This window comes from Plecotus auritus, assembly GCF_963455305.1.
Source record: "Plecotus auritus genome assembly, chromosome: X".
NCBI classification, from domain to species: domain Eukaryota; kingdom Metazoa; phylum Chordata; class Mammalia; order Chiroptera; family Vespertilionidae; genus Plecotus; species Plecotus auritus.
In genome coordinates, this window is record NC_137784.1 from 99431513 (window position 1) to 99451251 (window position 19739).

A 19739-nucleotide genomic window follows, 5' to 3' on the forward strand; every position below is an offset into this window, starting at 1 on the left:
AGGAAAATGTACCATCAGTAGTTCAGAAATTGAGATGAATTCCTTGAGGATAGAAATCATATATGATCATATTGATAAGAGAGGAGGAGTAGTCAAGTCCAAAGCCTGCAAGAGAAAATTATTAGAGAAAATCAAATCTCAGAATGAATAAATACAAAGAGCGGGTGTAGTGGGAGCCCCCTCTGGTCGATTGAAGAATTGGCCAGGAAGAAATACACCGGAGTCCTCCACTGCCACAGTAAAATTCTTTTGGAAATTTGCAGGGAGTAGGGGGAACAAACAGTCTCTGTCTCCTTCATACGCACTTCCAAGTGAAGACTGACAGGTCAACACATGCAACCTACTTACACAAGGCCCTCTAGCTCAGGAGATGGGCCATGTAGGGACACATAACTGCAGAGTAAACTCAGGCAAGTTATCTTTGCAGATGTGTTTGTCCCTTATTCACTAACATGCATAGACATCAAAGGATCAACAAATATTTGGAGAAAATCTACAATATAAAAGAAAAGAACCAAAATGAATAAATAGAATAATTGGCCTTGAGTTAGAAATAATACACAGAACAAACCTCTGATTTTAGATTCTACTTTTCTACATATTCAGAGCATATTGCAGACAAATTCAGAACCATTGTGAATTAGTCAGGTAGGTTTTATAGCAAAATAAAAAATGAATCTTGAAAAGAACATGTAGAATATAAGAAATAGTGTGAGCAAAGAAACAGTAAAATTCTGAGTTGTCCAAATGCTAGCAAAAAAGCACCATTTGAATCAATCAAAGAATTCAGAGCTAAAATATTAAAAGAGACTAAGGGATATTTAATATTCATAAAAGGTGCATTCAACTAAGAATATGTGACAATCATGGACCTTCATGCACATAACAACATGAATTAGAGATATATAAAGTAAATAGAAATACAAGGAGAGTAAAAATTTACAAATAACCAATCATGGGAGAGGGAGATTACCCCCTCCTACTCCCCCTTTTCTCCTTCCTCCCTTCTCTCCTCCCTTTCCTTCCTTCTTCACTACTTTCCTCCAAAAATATATGCTTAGCACGTAATATGTGCCACACATTGAGTTAGGTACTGAGTACAGTAACAAGCAAACCAACCTTGATGTCTGCAGCCTGAAGCTTACAGTCTAATCAGGGAGACAAACATTCAAATATTTATTCAAATACACAAAAAATTACAACTGTAATGAGTGCTCTGTAGGAGTGGTCAAAGAAGGTCCCCTGAGCAAATGAAACCTCCCCAGCCCTGGACAGTGTGGTTGGAGTGTAGACCTATGAACTAGGAGGTTATTCTTCCATTCCTGGTCAGGGCACATGCCCAGGTTGCAGACTCAATCCCCAGTAGGGGGCATGCAGGAGGCAGCCAATCAATGACTTTCTGTCATCATTGATATCTTTATCCCTCTCCCATCCTCTCTCTGAAATCAATTAAAAAACATATTAAAAGAAGAGAGAATGATTAATTGTGACAAGAGCTGCTAACAGGTCAAATAAATAGGAATGCAAACATGTCTATTACATTTAGCAACATGAGGCCATTTTTAACTTCCAATTATTTATTTCTGTATAACACACAATCCCAAAATTTAGTGACTTAAAACAGTTATAATCATCATCATCATGTCTCATGGTAATTTGGGTCAGAAATTCAGATAAGGAATATCAAGGACAGCTCACTTATGCTTCATGACGTCTGGGCCCCTCAGTTGGGGTGACCTGAATGGCTAGGAACTAGAATAGTTCAGCATCTTTCTCTCTAGATAGTATCTCCACCTGGCTAGTTTGGGTCTTCTCACAGAAAGATAGACTTTGGGTAGGCAGACTTGTTACATGGCATCTCAAAAGTCCAAGAGTGAGTGTTCTAAGAGGCCCAGGTGGAAGCTGCAAGGCACTAAGACCAGCCCAGTTTCAATGAGAGGGGAATTAAACTTCACCTCTTGAGAGACATATAGATAGAGAAGGGAAGGGCCAGCGAGGGGGGAGGTGGGAGAGAGAGAGAGAAAAAAAAAGAGAAAGAGAGAAGGGAGAGAAATAAGTTAAGAGAGAAAAGGGAAAATTGATAAGGCCAGGCTTCTGAGAAAGTGGAAAGGTATGGAATTCAAAAGTCAGGTGGAGTGCCCTGGCCAGTGTGCTCATCCCATGCATGGAAAGGTTGTGGGTTTGATTCCTGGTGTGAACACATGCCCAGGTTGCAGGTTCGATTCTTTGGTGGGGTGGGTTTAGGAGGTAACCAATAGATGTTTCTCTCTTGCATTGGTGTTTCTCTCTCTCTCTCTCCCTTCCACTCTATCTAAAATCAATTTAAAAAGCATATCCTCAGGTGAGGTTTCTAAAAAAAGGTCAGGTGGAGAGATTAGTCTCAGAAAGAGGGAGAGCTACACAAATGAGAAAAGTTAAATGGGGTAGACTATTTTAAGTTGTATGTTTGGTAGCAGGCAGATAAGAGCAATCTTGTCTTCTCTTCAAAAGTCAGGTGAAGTGCCCTGGTATTTTATGTATAAAGTAGGATGTGATGGAACAGGAGAGGGTGGTGGAAATTTAGGAAAGTGGGAAGGGTTTGAAACAGTTCAGAAGGACTTGACAAGAGATAAGTATTAGGACTGCTGGTAGACTTTTGGGCATATTCGAGGTAAAATATTTCTCTCATAAATCAACAGATTAGGTGAATAAGTAAGGATGTAGAAAAGTTCATAACACATAACACTACTTAATAAGGTTGATTATATATGATAAACTAGGGGCCCGGTGCACGAAATTCGTGCACTGGGGGTGGGGGGGGGTCCCTCAGCCCAACCTGCCCCCTCTCACATACTGGGAGCCTTCAGGGGATGTCCTACTGACGGACATCCCATGGGGAGCGGGCCTAAGCCGCAGTCTGGCCTCCTTTTGTGGGAGGCGACCAGGCTAATCAGGGAAGGCACCAGCCCCATCACCCCGCTGCTGCAGCCACTGCCAGTCACCACAGCCACCAAGGTGTTTTCATCAACACGGACTCCAGTCCCTTCACCATGAAAAAATGACAACTTTCTTTAGGCATTTTCAAGATGTGTCTTTCAGAGGATATAACATTTCTTTTTTTTTTTTTTAAATATATTTTATTGATTTTTTACAGAGAGGAAGGGAGAGGGAGAGAGAGTTAGAAACATCGATGAGAGAGAAACATTGATGAGAGAGAAACATCGATCAGCTGCCTCCTGCACACCCCGCTACTGGGGATGTGCCCGCAACCAAGGTACATACCCTTGACCAGAATCGAACCTGGGACTCTTGAGTCTGCAGGCTGACGCTCTATCCACTGAGCCAAACCAGTCAGGGCGGATATAACATTTCTTTCTTCCTTTTTTTTTTTTATCCTCACCTGAGGATATGTTTCCATTGACTTATTTTTTTTGGTTTTTAATAAATCTTTATTGTTCAGATTATTACAGGTGTTCCTCCTTTTTTTCCCCCATAGCTCCCCTCCACCTGATTCCCCACCCCACCCCACCCCATGCCCTTACCCCCCCGCACTGTCTTCATGCATAGGTGTAAGATTTTTGTCCAATCTCTTCCCGCACCCCTCACACCCCCTTCCCCCTGAGAATTGTCAGTCCACTCCCTTTCTATGTCCATTGACTTTTAGAGAATGTGGAAGAGAAAGGGAAAGACAGAGAGAAACATCAAAGTGAGAGGAACACTTTGATTGGTTGCCTCCTGCATGAGCCCTGACCTGGGCCCTGGCCAGGGAGGAGCCTGCAACCTAGGTACATGCCCTTGATCAGAATTGAACCCAGACCCTGCGGTAGGCAGGCTGAGGCATTATCCACTGAGCCAAACCGGCTAGGTACAAATTTGTTGTTTATAATATGACATTTCTTAGCCCTCCAGGAGTGGACCTTCGTTTTTTTCTCCAGAAGTGTGGTGGGAAAACCCTAGATTACCTTTTTGGATTCTTATTACCCAAGTTACTAAGAATATTACCAGTGGCATACAGGAAGCTTAGCCAATGAGCAGTCAGAAAAGGTGTTTTCTTTGTAGTTCACACCAATTGCCAGCTGGGCCCTGCCCAGGCCTAAAGCCTCTGGCCAAAGCTTTAGGCCTGGGCAGGGGACCCCCAGCTCCCTCTGATCGCCAGCTCCGCCCCTGCCCAGGCCTAAAGCCTTGGGGCCTAGGCAGGGCCCCCCCAGCTCTCTCCGATTGCTGGCTCCACCCCTGCCCCCTCGGCTCTGATCGCAGGCTTGGCCCTGCCCAGGAGCCTCCTTGCTCAGGCCCTTCCCAGGCTGCTCAGGGCCCACATGGGGCTTACCTCAGAGTGACCTGGGTGCTGGGATGTTCCCGGGACCCAGGCGCTGGGCGCCTATGTATGCAAATTAACTGCCATCTTTGTTGGGTTAATTTGCATACTCTGATTGGCTATGGGCGGAGCGGAGGTATGGTCAATTTACATGTATGTCTATTATTAGGTAAGATTACCCTGTACAACCATAGAATGTATTTTTTTGCAAATGCAGAAATCATACAAGTAACATTCTCTGATCACAGAGCAATAACATGAGAAATTAACAACAGAAAAAGAGCCAAAAATAGCCACACAATATTTTTTTCCGCGTAAATTCTCTTAGATAACAGCTTCTTCAGATATAATTTACATAAATTATTTTCTTTAGATAGTAATTTGCATACTGTGAAATTCACCCTTTGAAAGCATACAATACAATGGTTTTAGTACATTCACAGAGTTGTGCAACCATTGCCTCTTTCTAATTTTAGAACATTTTTATCATCCACAAAAGAGACACTTTATTCCTTAGCTGTCATATCCCATACTCTCCTTTTCCCATACCCTGGAAACCACTAATCTACTTTCTGTCTCTATGTGTTTACCCATTCTGGAAATTCCACTCAATATGGGTTTTTTGTGTGTGGTTGCTTTACTTTACCTAATATTTTCAAGGCTCATCCATGTTGTAACATGTATTAGTATTTAATTCCTTTTTATGGCCAAATAATATTCCATTGTATGAATATGCCACATTTGTTTATCAATTCACCAGTTTAAGGATATTTGGGTTATTTCTACTTTTTAGCAATTATGAATAATGCTGTTATGAACATTCATGGGCATATATTTTCATTTCTCTTGAGTATACACTGAGGAGTGGAATTGCTGGATCATATGGTAACTCTATGTTTGACATTATGTAGAAGTACCAAACTGTTTTTCAAAGAGGTTGTACCATTTTATTTTCCAACCAGCGAAGTATGAGGATTCCAGTGTCCCACATCCTCTCTATATACATTTGTGGAAAATTTGAATTGAGTAAAGGTATGGGCGGGGGGGAGATGGCACTTTTCAATGGGGAGAGTAGAGAAATACCTTATTGAAAAGTTACCATTTGAAAAGAGGCCTGAAGGAGGTGAGGGAAATAGCTATGTGGAGATTTGGGGTAGAGCTTTCCAGGTAGAAGGAATAACTAGTGTAACAATCCTAAGGTGTGTGTATGCCCAAGGTGTTAGAAAAAGAGCAAGGAGGTCACTGTGACTGGAAGAGACTAAGAAAAGGCAAGAAAGGTAAGGAGGAGGAGGAGGAGGAAGGAGGGTGTCAAAGAGATAACAGGAATTCAATTAAAGACCATATAAGCTATTTTACAGATAATGGCTTTACTCTGGTTGAGATGGAGAGCCATTGGAAAGGTTTGAGCAGAGAAGATACTTTAACATATATGTGTGTGTTGTTGTCTTTTTATTTTATTTATTTATTTTTAAAATATATTTTATTGATATTTTACAGAGAGGAAGGGAGAGGGATAGAGAGCTAGAAACATCAATCAGCTGCCTCCTGCACACCTCCCACTGGGGATGTGCCCGCAACCAAGGTACATGCCCTTGACCGGAATCGAACCTGGGACCCTTCAGTCCGCAGGCCGACGCTCTATCCACTGAGCCAAACCGGTTTCGGCAGATACTTTAATTTGACTTTAATTTTTAATAGGAAAACTTGGCATGTGTCAAGAATAAATAGTGGTGTAAGGAAGAAGTAAAAGACCAGCTTGGAGGCTATTAAAATAATCCAGGCAAGAGATGATGATGACTACATCTACACAATGGAATACTATACTGCTGTAAAAAACAAAAAACTTTTAACATTCGCAACAGCATGGATGGACCCAGAGAGCATTATGCTAAGCCAGTGGTCAGCAAACTGCAGCTCGCGCAGTTTGCCGCTCTGTTGACTAATGAGTTTGCCGACCACTGGGATAGGGGCTTAATCACAAGAAACAACAACAGCCTGTAATTATTGGAATCGAGAGTCTAGGTCAGTGGTCGGCAAACAGAGCCGCAGTTTGCCGACCACTGTGCTAAGCAAAATAAGCCAGAGAAAGATAAATATCACATGGTGGGATCGGGCCTAAACGGGCAGTCGGACATCCCTTAAGGGGTCCCAAATTGGAGAGGGTGCAGGCTGGGCTGAGGGACACCCCCTCCCCCGTGCACGAATTTCATGCACCAGGCCTCTAGTCAACAACATAAACTGATGAACAAAAAAATAGATCCAGAGACATAGGAGCATCGAACAGACCGACCAACCTCAGAGGGAAGGCGAATGCGGGGGGTGGGGGGGCGGGTAAGAGATCAACCAAAGGACTTGTATGCGTGCATATAAGCATAACCAATGGACACAGACAGTAGTGGGGTGAGGGCATGTGCTGGGGGGTGGGAGCAGCTGGGGAGAGGTCAATGAGGGGAAAAGGAGACGTGTAATACTTTAAACAATAAAGAATTTAAATTAAAAAAAAAGAGATGATGATGATGACTTGAACCAGGAAGGTAGCTGTGAAGGTCATTAGACGTGGTCGAATTTTTTAATATATTTTGAAGAGTCAATAGGATTTGCCAATGCCTTGGATGTGGAATGTGAAAGAGAGGAATTAAGAAAATTCCCACAATTTTGGGTCTGAGAACATGAAAGGATCAAGAGTTCAATAACTGAAGACTATGGGTAAAATAGGTTTGGGAACTTGATGTGTTGGGCAGGGGGTGGAATGGAGAGAATCTAGAAGTATAGTTTTGAACATGAATTTGAGATATCCTTTAGATATCCAAGCAGAGAAGTCAAGTAGGCAGTTGGATATAGAGTCTGGATTTCAAAGGAGAAGTATAGGCTGGAAACATAAATGTGGGTATCATTGGCATATTCAAAGCTTTGAGACTAGGTATCAAGGGAGGTAGTGTGGACAAAGAGAAGGCCAAGGATATGCCTGGGTCCCTCTTGATCATTGCTGAAAGTGGGTAAAAACCTTGAGGATGGCGTGGTTTTAGTCCTAGTGTATAAGTTTATTCTTGATTTCTGCCAGGGGCAGGCCTGTGTATGGGGTCCCCATTGACCTCCCATTGATGCAGTTGTGGACTTTTGAGGTTAAGATAGGTGTTAGAGCATAGGGTCCTGATCCCTGATAGTGGCAGGCCAGTAGAAGGTCTGAGGAACATTGGGGTTCTGTGACTCATCCTACCCTTCAATCTTCTTGCAAGTGCCTAAATGACTATCAGAAGAGGACTGGTTAAATAAATTATGGTATATACATACTATGAAATGCCCTATAGCCATCAAAAGCAGTGAAGCCCTGGCCGGTTTGGCTCAGTGGATAGAGCGTCGGCCTGTGGACTGAAGGGTCCCAGGTTTGATTCCTGTCAAGGGCATGTACCTTGTTTGTGGGCACATCCCCAGCGGGGGGTGTGCGGGAGGCAGCTGATTGATGTTTCTCTCTTATCGATGTTTCTAGCTCTCTGTCCATCTCCCTTCCTCTCTGTAAAAAGTTCAATAAAATATATATTTTTTAAAAAAGCAGTGAAGTTATTCTGTGTATCTAGATATCTATATGATCTGACATGGAAAAATCTCCAGCATATATTTCACCTATAAAGTGAAAAAGCAAAAGCAAAATAGCATGTTCAGTATGATTCCATTTATGTTTCTTATGCATATGTACAATATATATGTAAATACACACTAAACTATTACCAGTTATTAACTATGGGGAAGGAAGGGAGGGAAGATATGAAGAGGGGAGGATGGGACAGGGCACAGAAGGGGGTCTTTAAGTATTGTTATTTAGAGGGCAGAGTTTGATTACTTGTGTTCAAATCCAGATTCTAGTACTTCATAGCTTGGTAATCTTGGGCAAGTTACTTAACTGTAGGGAGCGGCTATAGGGTTAAGCCTTGGACTGACCTGTTGGCAAAGCCACAAACAAGTCCCAGGTTAGAGGGCACAGTCCTCTTAGCATAATTAAGTTTGACCTTATGACACATATTCCCTCCTTATTGGCTGTGGGCACCACCATCTTTTGAGGGCAAGGCGGTCAATTAGCATATTCCCTCCTTATTGGCTGTGGGTGCCACCATCTTTGTGAGGGTGTGGGGGTCAATTAGCATATTCCCTCTTTATTAGATAGGATGGAAGACAGTCACAGAATTAATTGACTTGCCCAAGATCACATAGCAAATAAGTTGAACTGGGTGCTTACATATTGGGTAATGACAAAGGAAAACAGGGATATGGGTTTGGCTCATCACAAGTTTGGCAAGATGGTTAGTCCTGACAATCTTCTGATAAATAGGGGGCTTTCAGAGTTCTCCAAATTAGCTCTACTAGTATTTGGGACTGCAGGCAGGAGCTGCTGTTTTGTTGGTGTTCCTTATGTTGATCAGTATGGACAAGTTTCCAGGCAGGGGTTGGGCCAATGTATTTTCTCACCAGAGTTCATTGGTGGTGGGGACAGTGCTGTAATTCTTAGGTATGTCTTGCTCTTGTGGGGGATATAAAGCCAGTTGCAGGGGCCTCTAAAGTGTGAGGCTGAGAGGCAGTTTGTGGGAAAAGTGACCCTAATGGAAGACTTCACAGCTGTAGATTCTTAGAGATGTGAGGCCCAGCAGGATTCTGGCAGTGGCCCAATTCTTTCTTGCAGCAAAAGCAGTTTTTTCAGTGTACAAAGCTATGGCCCAGCTCCTAAAGAAACTTTTCTTTACTGGACACCCTGAAGGGTTTTGGTGCCATGCTTATTGCTTAAGGAAGCTTACAAAGAAGCAAAGGAGGTCTTTCTACAAAACTCCGTTGGGCAGAATTTTATAGCTTCATGTCAAGATGATTCTATAAAATAATTTCCGAATTGTAAGGCATACACAATAATTAAATATCTAATGCTTGTTATAGCTAAGTTACTTATTTTAGTAAAATGTTTGATAGACTTGGGTTTTCTATGTTTTGTGCTGCATGTACATTAAGGACCCTTGTAAAATAAATTAAATGTGCACAGAATACTTACCAGGTATGCACAAATTATAGTACAGAGCATGTATGTATAAAGCATTAAAATCCATTATAGTAACTATTTATTGCATGAATAAATGAACTTCATTATTTTAATTTTTTTTTAAATCTTTTTTTTTTTTAAAATATATTTTATTGATATTTCACAGAGAGGAAGGGAGAGGGATAGAAAGCTAGAAACATCGATGAGAGAGAAACATCGATCAGCTGCCTCCTGCATACCTCCCACTGAGGATGTGCCCGCAACCAAGGTACATGCCCTTGACCGGAATCGAACCCGGGACCTTTCAGTCCGCAGGCCGACGCTCTATCCACTGAGCCAAACCGGTTTCGGCATCATTATTTTAATTTTTGAAGAGGTTTATTTTGAGGTATTTCTTCTTTTATGACATATTGTTTGTTGTAGTGATGATTTATTTGAAGATGAGTCCTTTGGCAGGAGCAAACCCCAGTTGTAATCTTGTAAAAACAGAGTCCACTTTATGATTATACTGTTTACAACACAAAACCAGAAACACATTGTAGTGACAAGTGGGCCCTGCTTATGTATCTGTGTAGGTGGGTTATGAATGAAGGTATTGATGCACACATAGAGAACTCAATACCTCATTAATACTAATGATCTAACTTGGCATTTGTCATAACTCAGATTCAGTTTCTGTGATTATCAGAGTGTATGAAAATGGATTAAAATATATATGTACACCACCTGAAATTAATATATAATTTAATGTGAACTGTAATTGACAAATTAAAAATTAAAAACATGTATGTATATATAGCTGTATATCTATTCCCATGCATGTGGGATTTGTCATAATTTAGATAGTGTCTCATTTTTATAGAATTAAAAGTTAATTATCATTTCTAACACTGCAAATATTCAGCATAATACTTTCTAGAAGTAAAATTAGTAGGTTTCTCAAGCCAAAAGTTCAAGAGATTAGGAAGTCCATCTAAGGTATTATTAATTTTGGGGTCCATCAAGTTAAATTTTGTTTCAGTGGAATATATAGTTATTATATTGTATTATATATAGATCAAATACAAATGATCTATTTTATTAAACTGCTTAATAGTAACTGCTTATTGCTGTTACAATGCATATTGTTACATGGCAGGCTCCCAGTATGATGTGAGAGTTGCCAGGGGAGGAAAGCTGTTTGGCAACAAAGCTGACACTGTAGTACTAACCACAACTAAGGGTCTGGTTTTCAGTTTTGCATGTTCATAAACTCAATATTCTAAAGGTCTCAAATTGATTGATGCTGGGAATGTGAAGTCATGATAAGGATGTTCACAAGAGCCCCATGTGTAAACCAGAATGCCAATTATTAATTTACAAAGACAAACAATTGTTCATGGGATTTGATTTGAAAATAGAAAATTGTTTCCAGGCAGATCTTTATGGGAAGCTAAATTATAATCAGAAGATTGTTGCTACCATAGAATCAACACAAAGGGAGTTAGTTGCACAATTCAAATACATATGATTGCTCCAAGCGTCCATCTCCCCAATAGAGACTTGAGTATATGCTTCCTGGAGGGACTGGTGTATTTGCTTTACAGGTCAGTGTACATCTACCCCAACGCCTGGGGGTAGTGCCTGTTTAGATTTTGTATTTTTCTAAGCTTTCTTTGCTGATCAAAACCCTTGATTCACTCTACTTTTAAAAATTACATAAGTAAAACGTGTTTTTTAGTTGTTACTTCTTCCGTCAGATTAATCTTCTATTGCTCGCCTACAGGCCGTTTTATCACTCAAGGAAATTGCCTTTATTGATTTATAGCTCACCTCATAGGTTTGGGGGTGAGGCAGGGGATGGCAACCTTGTCAATATTTCTATGGGGACACCGTTTTGGCCAGTGAATGGTTGCCAGATTAAAATACGGGATGCCAAATTAAATTCAGATAACAAATTTTTTAGCCTAAGTATGCCCAAATATTACATCAGGTATATTTATACTTTAAACAATATTCATTGTTTATGTAAAATTGAAATTTAACCGATGTCCTGTATATTTTTTAAAATATATTTTATTGATTTTTAACAGAGAGGAAGGGAGAAGGATAGAGTTAGAAACATCGATCAGCTGCCTCCTGCACACCCCCTACTGGGTAGGTGCCTGCAACCAAGGTACATGCCCTTGGCCGGAATCGAACCTGGGACCCTTGAGTCCGCAGGCCGACCCTACGCTCTATCCACTGAGCCAAACCAGTTAGGGCTGTATATATATATATATATATATATATATATATATATATATATATATATATATATATATATATATATATATATATATATATATATATATATATATATATATATATATATATATTTATGTCCTGTATTTTTATTTGCTAAACTTGGCAAGTCCACGAATACATCTACAGGAGACTACAAGGCTAGCCTGAGTTTATGCTCTTGGGTCAACACCAATCCATTCGGTTACCTCGGGGAACAAAAATCCTTTCCTAGTAAAAAAATTGTTTTTAGGTTAACAGTAGGTTGCGCCGACACGGAAGAATTTTGATCCTTTGAAGAACCCGTAAGGACGCAACTGCTGTAAGTGCTGCTTTGATTGAGTTCCCCGCCCCCCCATTCTTCTCTTCCAGCAACTAGAATGATTTCTCTATTTTTCCTTCCTTCTCAAGTCCCGCCCTTTCAGCTACCCGCTCTGGATAGCAATCAGTTGCCCAAAAAGGGCCGGCAAAAGTGGGCGAGGTGTTCAGAGGAGCGGAAGTAGTCAAATTTCGCTGAGAACCGGAAAGCGCTGCTGGCTGTCTCCCTTTCCGGGGAACGAAGACAGCTCCGTCTGTCAGTGCCGGCCTTCCTCCTGTAAGGGGATCCGCCGGACCCGTGCTAATTCAATTTTCCCCCCATTCCAGGCCCTTCCCCATCGTCGCCCCCTTCACCTTGGATCATGTTCAAGAAGTAAGGACGTGGTGTGGCTTCCGTCCGCTGCTCACAAAGGTGGTGGGGGTGGGAGGTGGGGAAGAGGGCGAGAGCAAAGATCCTCTTTCTCTCTCCCCTGCCCCTGCCATCCTTACTCCCTAAGGTTTCTATAGTACTATGCTCTCACTCGCAACTTAAAACACTTCTTTAAGCTTTCCATCCCTAATCCCCAGTCGGGTTTCGGTTCTCCCACCTTTATTTTCTTTATCCTTACCACCCCTCTTTCTCTTTTGCTCCCTTTCCCAATACTACCTCCATTTCCAGGTTCTACCAGTCACATCCTTGCACTGTGATTTAAGGGTATATCCTCTTTAGCTAAGGGGAGAGCCATGCACTCACTGCCGTCTGTTTATTAGTTATGAACTGAATAAGGGAAGGCTTGACTTCCTGGGTCATGGGAGTGAAGGAGTCTGGGTGACAGGAAGCAAGCGGGCTGTCATGCCTATTGCTTAGCTGCCAGATTAACCTTGTCTTGAAAACAGCGTGATTGCCCCATAGGCTATTCAGTGTAAGGAAGACAAAAATTCCTTGGGAACCTACCTTTTCCGTAGACGCAAAAAGCCAAGGGGAAACATGGGCAAAGGAAGGTGGGTTTTGTTTATGACATTTTGAGCAAAAGTAAACAGGGATCTTAGAAATCATCATTATTATCATGACTTTAAAAAATATCTCAGTAGATTGCATAGTTTAGCAGGGACTGATTTTCTGTTATACTTGCGTTGGTCTGTATCTCAATGCTTGAGGGCTCTTTTGGTTTGCTTCTTTTGTTCCCCCACACTGTTTTGTTATAGGTGGAAATCTGTGTTTCTTCCTGGGTAGAGACCAGTAAGATTTTCTAAAACAGGCATTTGTGTAGCTGATTACAGGTTATAATGTGAAATATGCCTCATATCCTCCTCTCCCCAGCTAATTGTGTATGTATGACAGCTTATTTTAATGTAATAAGACGTTGGTTGTGCTGGACAGAATAAAAGGTAAATAGTATTTTAAAAATCAACTTATTTTATTTTTATTTTAGGCATCTAAATACTTGCTTGGGAATATATGACTAATTAAAACACTACCTTTAGCTGTTCTGATATGTTTACTTAGAAATACCTTTTATTTTTCTTTCAAAAATCATTTGGCAGATTTGATGAAAAAGAAAATGTGTCCAATTGCATCCAGTTGAAAACCTCAGTTATAAAGGGCATTAAGAACCAATTGATAGAGCAATTTCCAGGTATTGAACCATGGCTTAATCAAATCATGCCTAAGAAAGATCCTGTCAAAATAGTGCGATGGTAAGTCTTTATTTTTCTCTATATAAAGCTCAGGCCTAAGTAGTTGAATATTGTATTATTAGATTGCACCCATAATAAATGGAATTATTTTCACATTAATTATTGATAGATTATGGGAGTAGATAAATAGAATAACTCTAAGCAATATTTATATTTTCAAGTGTTTTTCTATATGAAAACATGTACTGATTTTACCAGTTAAATGTTTAGAGTTGGATTTAATTTATTTCATTTGTAGAGATTTGTTTTATTGAATTACCTAATAATTAAATTAATAATATGTGAAATAAAATTGAGTGTAGCAGCTCATATTTTTTCTCTACACTGGACTGGTATGATAGGTAAAGCAGATAAACAATTTTTTTGGCTTGGATCTTTATTGAAAAATTTTTAAAAAGCTTACTGTATCTGTATATACATGTTTCATATTATACATTATTTAAAGGCTATTTGGCATACTCATTTTAGAAAGAAAATATCTAACTTGTACTTTGTGACATTTGTCTTACAGCCATGAACATATAGAAATCCTTACAGTAAATGGAGAGTTACTATTTTTTAGACAAAGAGAAGGACCTTTTTATCCAACCCTAAGATTACTTCACAAATGTAAGTCTTGTTAGAAAATATGTATTTGGGGTTATTGAAAGACACAAAAGGAGCTGAAAGTGATTTCTGGTGTTAACTTATTTATTAGTACTAGGTATTAAGGAATATAAAAGTAAAATGAATTCCCATCTTGTGTTAAATCTGAAAAATGCAGATTCTCTCATTATGTGTTCCAGAAAGACCAAGAAAGAGCATTCATTCATTCATTCAACAAATATTTATTGAACTTACTATGTTCCAGACTTGGTCCCTGTCCCTAGGAAAGTAACAGTCTAGTTGGGAGACTAGACAATTACATAATTACACAAGTATATATTCACAAACTGTGATAAGTACTCTGAGCATTTCCTTTTAAATTTATATCTAAATTTGCCTCCTAGAGATAATTCTCCATAAGGGAAAGCATTGTCTAATTGTTGGAGTCAGTTATTGTTAGTTGAGTGCCAAGTTCAGGTGTTATGAAACAAAATAATGTTTATTATCTATCCACTTTTGCATATTAGATTGAGTATATTACAAAAAAAATCCAGAGGAAGATATAATCCCAGTGCCCAAGAAGTTTTAAATGTGAAGAAAATTTTCTGCTTTTCAAACCAGTATGCATATCTGGCCTTTTAGCCAAGAGGCAGAAAGGAAGGGAGTGACTGGAGGGTTCTGTAGGTGGTATTTGTGATTTAATTAATGAATTTGATTTTTGGTAAGAGGAGATAAATTTTTCATTACTTGGTGAAGCAGAGGTCCAGAGCAGTAAAGCTGTTAGGCAAGTTTTTAAAAAGGTGAAGCATTTAATTTATTTAAAAAAATATTTATTTTTAATTTTTAAAAAATATGTTTTTATTGATTTTTTTAGAGAGAGAGGGATAGAGAGATAGAAACATGGATGAGAAAGAAACATCCATCCGTTGTCTCCTGCATGCCCCCTACTGGGGATCAAACCTGCAAACCGGGCATGTGCCCTGACTAGGAACCAAAGCTGAGACCTCTTGGTCCATGGGTCCACGCTCAATCACTGAGCCACACTGGCCAGGCTATTTATTAATTTGAAATAGAGGGAGAGAGAGACGGAGGGACAGCGGTGGGGGAGGAAGGAGGAAGGGAGAGAGAAAGAAAAAACATCAATTTGTTGTTCCACCCATCCATGCATTCATTGGTTATAGATGAAGCATTTTAATATTTATAAAGGAATATTTACAATTATTGGATTAAGTATTGATTTCATCAAGTTAAAAAACTATGATGGACAGAAATTGAGTCCTGATGCAATGGGGAAAAGCTTAAAATAAAAATATTTTGGTGATATTAAGACATTTTAATGATATTAATTCCTACTTAACTAAAAGAGAATAGAACAAAATAATCAAATATAGTGCATGAATCTAGATTGGCTTGAAAAACAAACCAAATTCAAGCCCTCCTCCTCCTCCAAAAAAAGATATAAAAGACTTTCTTGGGACTATTGGGAGAAATTTGCATATGGTTTGTTTATAAGATGATATTGCAGAACTGTTGTTAAATTTTCAGGTATGATAATAGTGTTGTGGTTATGTAAGAGAATGACTTTATTCTTAGGTGGTGTGTGCTCATTTTGGTGAAGCATTATGTCTGAAATTTAAAATAGAGGAAAAATATGTCTGTTTAAACAGAAAGAGATAAAGCAAATACAGCAAAGTGTTAATGAACAATTGTTAAATTTTTTTCTTTTAGATAAGCAAACAAGAATTTATTGACTGCAGCAGCAAAATTATACTTAGGACAGTGAAATAAGGAAGGGCATAGAAGAAGCAACAGGAGAGCCTAGGCTGGGCGGCTTTGGCTCACTGGGAAGTCAGAGAAAAGGGGGCCTGGAGACAGGTTCAGAGGGTTAGCTCAGGATGAGCTGCCACTGCCCATTGCTCCCCTGGTTGCAAGTCTCCTGGGGTCCCATAGAGTTTAGGGGATATGTGCCTGTGAGGCTAGGAGAGGGGGAAGGGAATGGCATGGGCATGCTTCCTAGAGGGAGAGCACCCAATTGTTCAACCTAAGTGGATAGTGTCCAGGTGTTCATTGAGCTATTCTTCCAGTTTTTCCATATGTTAAGGAAAAGTCTTAATAAGCTGAAGAAAAAGATGTTCCTATTTAGTAGTATTTTTTCTGGGAGTCAATCTTTTAGAGCGTCTTAAAGTTATTTTTGTGCAAGAAGCAGGATACTACGGTGGTTAAAAGCATGAACTTGGAGTTAGGCAGAACTGGGTTCAATTTCCAGTGCATTTCTTTTGTCAGGTCGCTCAACCTGTTTAAATCTTATTTCTTTATTTTTAAATATGGACATAGTGGTTTTTATTATGGACATATATTATGGGTTGTGAGGATTAAATGAGATAGTATATGTAATCCACCTAACACAATGTCTAGAATGTAGTAAGTACTCATAAATGGTAACCATTATAATGATTTAGTAATTGTTTAAACAGTGTCCATTAGCACTAATTATCATCATCATCATCATCATTATTATTAAAGGGTAGCTGTTCAGCTGTTAATGAGGATGGGGATCTGGAAAATAAATTATGGTTTATGAATAATAAATGTATTCATTCACATTCCTTTTCTTTAAGCCTTAGGAGCTAGGCATTATTATTATTATTATTATTATTATTATTATTATTATTATTATTTATCTTATAAAATTGGATTCTTTATTGTTTTAATGAAAAGTATAATTTTGAAAGGAAACAGAGCATGTAGTATTTTATAAATTAAAAATACTTATACAGGCTCAGTCATACAAATTAACTAATATGCCATAAAATAAAACTTGAAATATTTCTATAATTTTATAGCCCCCAAGAAAAATCCTTAAAACAAATAAGATAAGCAAAATGATGATGTGAAACCAGTATAAAGCTGATAAACTTATTTAAAAATCGGTTTCCTATGTTTTCTATCATCTTGTCTCATTACTGACTTTGAACTGTAACACTGCTCATCTCTAAGGATTCTGCCATTATGTCTTCTGTGCAAAAGAGTAATACCTTTGCTCTGTGTTATTTCTCAACATTTGTATATTCCTACTAAAATAATAACATTTCATCTTAAGTATATAAGCTAAATGTATCGTATATATTCTTTTTTTATTGTTTAAAGTATTACACATAGTAGTACATATATCTCCTTTTTCCCCCCATTGACTTTCCCCCAGGTTCCCCTAGTTTTCTAATCCACTCATCTGCTGATGGGCACTTAGGCTGTTTCCTAATCTTAGCTATGGTGAATTGTGCTGCTATGAACATAGGGGTGCATATATCCTTCCTGATTCGTGTTTCTAGTTTCTTGGGATATATTCCTAGAAGTGGGATTACTGGGTCAAATGGAAGTTCCATTTTTAGTTTTTTGTGGAAACTCCATACTGTTTTCCACAGTCGCTGCACCAGTCTGCATTCCCCCCAGCAGTACATGAGGGTTCCTTTTTCTCTGCATCCTCGCCAGCACTTGTCGTTTGTTGATTTGTTGATGATAGCCATTCTGACAGGTGTAAGATGGTATTGCATTGTCGTTTTGATTTGCATCTCTTGGATTATTAGTGACTTTGAGCATGTTTTCATATGTCTCTTGGCCTTCCTTCTGTCTTCTTTCGAAAAGTATCTATTTAGGTCCGTTGCGCATTTTTTTATTGGATCATTTATCTTCCTTTTATTAAGTTGTATGAGTTCCCTGTAAATGTTGGAGATTAAACCTTTATCAGTGATAACATTTGCAAATATGTTCTCCCATACAGTGGGCTTTCTTGCTGTTTTGTTGATGGTTTCTTTTGCTGTGCAAAAGCTTTTTATTTTGATGTAGTCCCATTTGTTTATTTTCTCTTTAGCTTCCATTGTCCTAGGAGCGGTATCGGTGAAAAAATTGCTTCGGCATATGTCTGAGATTTCTCTGCCTGTGGATTCCTCTAGTATTTTTATGGTTTCTTGTCTTATGTTTAAGTCCTTTATCCATTTTGAGTTTACTTTTGTGTATGGTGTAAGTTGGTGGTCTAGTTTCATTTTTTTGGATGTATCTATCCAATTTTCCCAACACCATTTATTGAAGAGACTGTCTTGACTCCATTGTATGTTCATGCCTCCTTTGCCAAATGTTAATTGAGCATAGTGGTTTGGGTCGATATCTGGATTCTCTATTCTATTCCATTGGTCTATATGTCTGTTCTTGTGCCAGTACCAGGCTATTTTGAGAACAGTGGCTTTGTAATACAGCTTGAAATTTGGTATTGAGATCCCACCTACTTTGTTCTTTCTCAGGATTGCTGCAGCTATTCGGGGTCTTTTTTTATTCCAGATGAATTTTTGGAGAGTTCTTTGTAGGTCTGTGAAATATGCCGTTGGTATTTTAATGGGGAGTGCATTGAATCTATATATTGCTTTGGGTAGTATGGACATTTTAATGATGTTGATTCTCCCGATCCATGAACATGGTATGTTCTTCCATCTGTTTACGTCTTCCTCTATCTCTTTTTTTCAGTGTCCTATAGTTTTCCGTGGATAGGTCTTTTACCCCCTTAAAAGTTTATTCCTAGGTATCTTAATTTTTTTGGTGCGATGGTAAATGGGATTGCTTTTTAAGTCTCTCTTTCTGTAAGTTCACTATTGGTGTATAGAAATGCCATAGATTTTTTGGCGTTAATTTTGTATCCTGCTACCTTGCCGAATTCATTTATTAAGTCTAATAGTTTTTTTTGGTGGAGTCTTTAGGGTTTTTTATGTACCATATCATGTCATCTGCGTAAAAGGACAGTTTTACTTCTTATTTTCCAATTTGGATGCCTTTTATTTCTTCTTATTGTCTAATCGCAATGGCTAATACTTTCAGTACTGTGTCGAACAGGAGTGGTGAGAGTGGGCATCCCTGTCTTGTTTCTGTTCTTAGGGGAAATGGTTTTAGTTTTTGCCCATTGAGTATGCTGTGGGTTTGTCATATATGGTTTTTATTATGTTGAGGTATGATCCTTCTATTCCCACCTTGTTGAGAGTTTTTATCAAAAAAGGGTGTTGGATTTTGTCAGATGCTTCTTATGCATCAATTGATATGACTATGTGGTTTTTATCTCTCAATTTGTTTATGTGATGTATTACGTTTATTGATTTGCGGATATTGTACCATCCTTGCATCCCTGGGATAAATCCTACTTGGTCATGGTGTATGATCTTTCTGATGTAGTGCTGGATCCTATTTGCTAGAATTCTGTTGAGGATTTTGGCATCTATGTTCATGAGGGATATTGGCCTATAATTCTCTTTCATTGTGTTTTCTTTATCTGGTTTTGGTATTAGGGTGATGCTGGCTTCATAGAATGAGTTGGAAGTGTTCCTTCCTCTTGAATTTTCTGTAATAGTCTGAGGAGGATAGGTTTTAGTTCTTCCTTGAATGTTTGGTAAAACTCCCCTGTGAAGCTGTCTGGCCTAGGCTTTTGTTTGCTGGAAACTTTTTGATGAGTGCTTCAATTTCTTCCATAGTTATTGGGCTATTGAGATTTTTAGAATCTTCCTGATTGAGTTTTGAAGGTTGTATTTTTCTAGGAATATGTCCATTTCC

General features: G+C 39.0%; 1 protein-coding gene across 5 annotated transcripts in view; it reads left to right on the plus strand.

Annotated features, from left to right (window-relative positions):
* Positions 1 to 19739, plus strand: part of MCTS1 (MCTS1 re-initiation and release factor) — a 65521-nt gene that overhangs the window by 37748 nt on the left and 8034 nt on the right. For 2 of the 5 annotated variants that reach the window (XM_080653935.1, XM_080653934.1), the window contains 2 exons: positions 13416 to 13568; positions 14080 to 14177. In XM_080653935.1, coding sequence (XP_080510061.1) covers positions 13416 to 13568; positions 14080 to 14177 — 251 coding nt within the window. Of the gene's footprint in view, positions 1 to 11892; positions 12265 to 12706; positions 12873 to 13415; positions 13569 to 14079; positions 14178 to 19739 lie in introns of those variants that run through there. The other 3 variants (XM_080653937.1, XM_080653938.1, XM_080653936.1) reach the window with 3 other exon arrangements.